At 40.7% G+C, this 6,000-nt stretch overlaps 1 protein-coding gene across 2 annotated transcripts in view; it reads left to right on the top strand.

The window, feature by feature from the left end:
• Nucleotides 1-434: 434 nt before the first annotated feature.
• The window catches only part of LOC122478999 (cytosolic beta-glucosidase), a 132,091-nt gene continuing 126,525 nt past the window's right edge, over nucleotides 435-6,000 (top strand). For both annotated transcript variants that reach the window (XM_043572873.1, XM_043572872.1), the window contains exon 1: nucleotides 435-618. In XM_043572873.1, the coding sequence (XP_043428808.1) occupies nucleotides 561-618 (58 nt within the window). In that variant the 5' untranslated portion in view covers nucleotides 435-560. The remainder of the gene's footprint in view (nucleotides 619-6,000) is intronic.

Genomic DNA, 6,000 nt, shown 5'->3' with positions numbered 1-6,000 from the left:
GGAGACAGAGTGAGCTTTATCTTCTACCTCTATATCCAGAATTCGATCGTTATTATCTAGAATTGAAAACAAAGAAGCAGTAATCTCAGTTTATTGTTTAAATAACATGGGAGAAAATTCCAGAAGAGACAGTTGCAAACTGTTACTTGTAGGGAGTGGGGCTTAGGAATTGGGAGGAATTGGCTAAGGGAGAATTCTAGTAGGATAATGTGACTTTTAAAAACAATGTCCGTGTTTTTTTAATAAAACGGATAAGATTGGATGAATGGGTGCCCTGCCAAAGCATCCAGGCTGGTCTAACTCTGTTAAAATCAGGGTGTGCCCAGAGAAGAAAGTGGAAATGCTTGCCTTTACAAAGTGTCTTGGATTTGTATCAAGGCCAAGGCCAGTCAAGTGTGATCATTTAATCTGGCTCCCTTCTTGTTTGCATACACATTTGCATTCTGAGACTTTGGTCGGGGTGAGTCCCCACACTGTTTGCACAATTTCTTGGGCTCCTCTGACTAAAGGGCACAGAACTCCCATTTGGCTGAGTGTCTAGCTGGCCCTCTTCTGAAAATATGGCTTTCCCTGCAGGATTTGGATGGGGGGCGTCCACTGCAGCTTATCAAGTGGAAGGTAGGAGAAGCTCCTTCCCCTTCACTAGGGCTGGAATGGAATTACTTCTGGTGGGGTCTATGTGCCTAGGGAAGAGGGTGAGGCTGAGGAGGCAAAAGGAAAAGAAGGAAAGGGATTAGTGAGTCTGTAATCTTAGAAGTGAAACTGTCACTTTTCACACAGAAGAGGCTCACACTCCTTTGTCCCTTTCTTTCGGCAAGGTTGGTGGTAGTGAGGGGTTGGCGACTAAGCTGCACCTGTAATTTCAGTAAGTTCAAGTTTATCTGAGACATCAATTTACCTTGGACTAGCTGCTTTTGTCATTGATTTCTTGAACACTCTTGCCAAAATTGCCCCAACAGCAACAAAAAATTAATTTCCACTGTTGGCTGGAAAAATACTCGGTAAATTTCTTCAAGGAATACAAGAGACTTTATTAGAGGATGTTCATCCATTGGAAGAGGTGTCCGGTTCTATTTTTAGTGCTAAAAAGCAGAGACTAGTCTAGTGTGCCATTCCATCTCTGGGGCAGCTGATAAGTGCAGGGGCCAACCGCAGGGTGTGAGAAAGCACCCTGGATGGAGCTGGAGGTCTAATGGAGTTGGAGCCCTGGTCTCTGTCCTACTACTGATGAGCCTGTGCTCCATATATACATATCTTTTCCATGTGGGAAATTCTGGGCTAAACAAAGCTAAGAGAGTTTCTTGTAGTAGTTTCATAGAACTCCTGTAGCAAATTACCATAAATTGGGGGGTTTATTTTCTCACAGTTCTGGGGGCCAGAACAAGCCACGTGACTCCCCAGACTCTACTTTTTACTAGCTCTGTGTGACTTTGTACAAGTTACTCAATCTCTCTGTGCTTCCAATCTGTAAGATGGGGAAAATTAGGGTATCTATGTTATATCATTGCTGTGAGGTTTAAATAAGATGATGTGGAATTGCCTGAGTGGCTCAGTTGGTTGATCATCTGACTCTTGATTTCAGCTCAGGTCATGATCTTGCATTTGTGGGGGGCTTGGCAGTGAGCGTGGAGCCTGCTTGGGATTCTCTCTCCTCTCTCTCCCTCTGCCCCTCTCCCCAACTCTTTTTCTCTCATATTAAAAACAATCAACAACAACAACAACAAAAATAAGATGACACATGTCAAATGCTTGGTACCTAGTAAGTGCTCAATGCATGGTCTTTATATTGAGGGGGTTACAAAAGGATTTCTGGGGATGACTCTGTGGAACTTAGAAGTTAACTTGGCATAAATCTGCAATCAGTTATACAAGACGATATCATAGATTTCAGCTGCCAGTTTCCAGGTCCTTTTCATGTAGAACCTAGGGATAACCTTACCGGTCTATTCTGAGCTCCTGTCTTCACAGGGCCTCAGGGTTGCCATAGCTCTTCTGTCTTTTGGAGGCAGTTTGTTCATGCCCTTCTGTACTGAGCTTGCTGCAGCCTTGTTTTAGGGTTTTTATTTGTGGCCCCTAACCTCCCACTGTGCTGTTAACTCTCTAGCAGCGTTGAAGTGGGGAGACTTGATCCTACATGACTTCTCTCCTTGTCAACTCACAGAATGATTTTTCTATGTTTGTGGTTTTCCACCTATGCTTCTGTGCTAGGTTTGAATCCTAGCTCAGGCACTTACTAACTGAGTGACCTTGGGCAAATAACTTAAGCCTCAGTTTCCTTATTTATAAAATTAGAAAAGTGGTCATTCCCACTTTGTAGGTTTGTTCTGAGGATTACAGAGTTTAGCTTGTGTAAGGGGAGCACAAGAGAGCCTGGAGCATAAGAGCAGCAACACTAATCCTGTCATGGTGATTCTTTCTCCTGGCTGTGGTCTCTTCCACTCCTTTACTGACGGGAGAGTTACATTGTCTGCTCCACCTAAGGGGAATGGTGATTTCCCCTTTTTCTGCATGTTAGAATACATTCCCTCTTTGCTCATTCCAGACTAGTTCCACCAGCAGTTGCTGGGAGAGTGTAGCTCCCCTTCCACTGTGGTGCAGATCACACATGCGGGATGTCAGTGGCTTTGTCATACGGCATTGTCAAATCAATGTGACCTGGGATTTAAAAGCTGAAGTCGCCTTGTCACTTTTTGATTTTGAGAATCCTTGAACTTTTAGGTTGCCCTGGTTCCGAAAGTCTACAGAACCGTTGGAAGAAGTCACATACCCTCAACAGAACTGAGGATGAAATGTAAATTGTATTTGTTAAAAAAAACAACAAAAAGCTAACGTTTTGGCTATGTGTGATAAAGCATTACCATGTATGTCTTTCCACTGGCTTTCAAAACACAGCTGTCTGTGTAGGTATCTTTGTTTTCACATACCCTCTTGCTAGCCCTGAGAGATAATGAGCATACTCCCCCGCCTCCCCATTGCCCGGCATACCCATGCCTCACCCCCACACAGAAATAGGGTATTTGGGCTCTGTTACTCAGAATAGAAGGCACTGTCAGGGTCTTTGTAGGTGGGTCAGGACAGGACTTTCTGATCACCGGGCCTGCTAATATATTGATTATTTGGTTGCTTATTTCACTTGACCCTTGATTCTTCCTTCTTACTGTCCTTCATATCTCTTCTGCCCCCACTCTGGCTACTTCCCTGTTTATAGCTTTTAAGAAGAGTTTAATGAAATGTTTATTATATAAGAGTTGGCTGTGTGGTGCTTTGAGCCTTTTGGAGGAAAGCACAATATAAATCTAATAAATAAATAATAAACGAGTGATATAAGCAGGAGGAAAATTATGTGTTTTAGGTGAGTTGTAAAGAACGTTGTAAAACCTGTAAAATGTGTTTGTTAGACGAAGAGGCAGGAAAAAAAGGCAGATAATCATTGTTGGTACAGCAGTGAGTCTCCTGCAGTATTTTAATTACAAAAAAACATTTCTCATGAGTTTTAACCCTTTGTGAAGTCACCTCTGCCTCTGTTTTGGCTGGAGGGAATGAGAGGCACAAAACAGCAGGTAGCTTAGTGGCATTTTGTTTACTCCCTCGGTAGGCCACAGAGGAGCTATGAAAATAACATTTAGGACCCAGTTCTCCAGCTCTTACGAGCTTATAACTCCCAGTGATTTCAGGGAAGGCTCTTAAGGGGTGAACAAGATCTGCAGAATCCCACAAATCCTAAGCAAAGTCTAAACTACTCCGTCAACACCTCCTGGTGGGATCTGAGTTTGTGGTTCTTAGGGAGGAAAAGGCCTCAGTTTTATGAATGTCATTATCAACCTTTGATGCTGCACTGGATACCAATATAACGTTTGGATGTTGATTTAGCTTTAACTTTGGCTTTGTGTTGGCAGAACCTGGGGCTGGGCTCAAATTTTGGCCTTCTGTTTGCCTTGGTGTGTCAAAGATGGAATGCTATAGTTAAGAAATTGGAGTTATGTTTGCATTTTAAAAGTGGGAGAATAAACAGGGCAGCTGAATTTTCAAGTTGGTTTTAGATCCCATTTGTGGTGATTTCTATTCAGGCTATTTCCTCTCTAGTCCTTTTTAAAAACTCATCTAGTCTACACAAACCTGAGCCAGAGGCATATGACATCTACACGCTTTAGATGTCAGCACAGGCCCTATATTTCTTTAGACCACTTCCTGTTTATCTTGATTCCTGTTTTCTGCTAAACCCCTTAAACATTCCAGTTTAGGATGACTGCCTGTGGTAGTCTTCTAGGACAGAGTTTACCAGATAGAGTTTACCAGATAGATCTACTCTTTGTCTGGACCACCTAGGAAAGGAGAGAAAAAAGACTTAAAAGCATGGCTGCTTATTTCTTGGTGTGTAAGGAAAAAGGAAGAAGAGAGGGAAGCATTTATCTATGAAATTTCTCATAGCTTAAAGGGTGATATGACAGAAACCACCTTTATTTCTTCCCCGCAGGTTCAAATTTGTGACCCACAAAAATCTCAGTGATCGCCTCCCTTTGTTTAAGTTTTTCTTTAAATTCTGATTAGTTAACATACAGCGCAATATTAGTTTCAGGTGTGAAATATAGTGATTCAACACTTCCATACAACACCCTGTGCTCATCACAACAAGTGCACTCCTTAATCCCCCTCATGTATTTAATCCATCCCTTTTTTTGATTGTACCATGAGAGTATGTAGGCATCATTGAAAGCGTACGGGCTGGGGCAGGGATGATGTTCAAATATTCATCAACTGATTCACTACCCAAGAAGATGATGACTATAAAGAATGGGTATAGACCAGACTGGCACTTGCATTGATTAGTGAGAGTGGATGCCAGCCATAAACAACTGGTATGGGGCAGACTATCATCTTCATTGACCATTAAGAGTGGAGGCCAGCTGTAAACTACTGATATTGATCAGGCTGGCACCTACATGAACCACTCAGAGTGGGGCCACTCTTACAGGTACTGATTGAATTTCAGTCTTGGGCTTATGAGTAAGACACATCTGGAATATGCCTGATTCTATTTGTATACTGCTGGAGAATTAAATGAGTTAACTTCTCTAAGCCTCAGATTTCTCACCTGTAGAATTCCCAATGCTGATCTCTTTTTATTGAAACTTCATGGGGTGAATATGGGAGACATTTTTTCTTACATTTTGTACTTCTCTGGATCTGGGTTGATTCCTCAACTTTTTCTTCCAGATTACTAATTTGGACTTTAGCTTCATTCATTCTGTTTTTCAATTCCTCTTGAATATTTAATTGTGGCAATCATAGTTTTAGGTTTTCAAATTTATTCTTTGATTGCTTCAGTTTTAAGAAGCTGTATTTTGTTTTCTGGATGTAATCACACCTCAAATCTTTTTAAGAATGCTTGTTTAAAAAATTAAGTTCCTTCCTTCCTTCCTTCCTTCCTTCCTTCCTTCCTTCCTCCTTCCTTCCTTCCTTCCCTCTGTATCACTTTAAGATTTTGAGATTTTTTTTGCATATATTTCATACTATTTGTTTTTGTCAAATGTCTGGTGATCCTTGAGAGCCTGTTCATGTTCATGAATGAAAGATTATGTTGATATCAGTGTCTGAGTTAGGTTGTTTTTAAAAGTCAAATAGTTCTATTTAACTAAAACAGGACTGGTTTTATAAGAAGTAGGGTTCTGTATAAGTGGGTGGGAACTATTGACAGTCTTTTCATAAAGGACTATATATGAAGAGAAAGAGACAAGATTTAGATCTCAATAACTTCCAGATAATGAGGATTTTAAAGAATATTTTTGTTTGCTTTTTTTTTAGAATTTTGTATTTTTATGAAGTCAATTTTTTTTTCAATTTTATTGAAATGTAATTGACACACAGTATAAATTTCAGGTGTATAGTATAATGATTTGGCTTAGACATACTGGGAAATGATCATGACGATAAGTCTAGTTAGCATCCATCATCTCATATAGATATCGCCCTCACCAAAAACGTTTTTTTTTTTCCTTGTGA

The sequence above is a fragment of the Prionailurus bengalensis genome, chromosome B1 (assembly GCF_016509475.1).
Source record: "Prionailurus bengalensis isolate Pbe53 chromosome B1, Fcat_Pben_1.1_paternal_pri, whole genome shotgun sequence".
Classification (NCBI taxonomy): Eukaryota; Metazoa; Chordata; class Mammalia; order Carnivora; family Felidae; genus Prionailurus; species Prionailurus bengalensis.
The sequence above is the reverse complement of the archived record's forward strand: the minus strand, read 5'-3'. Positions and strand labels throughout refer to the sequence as shown.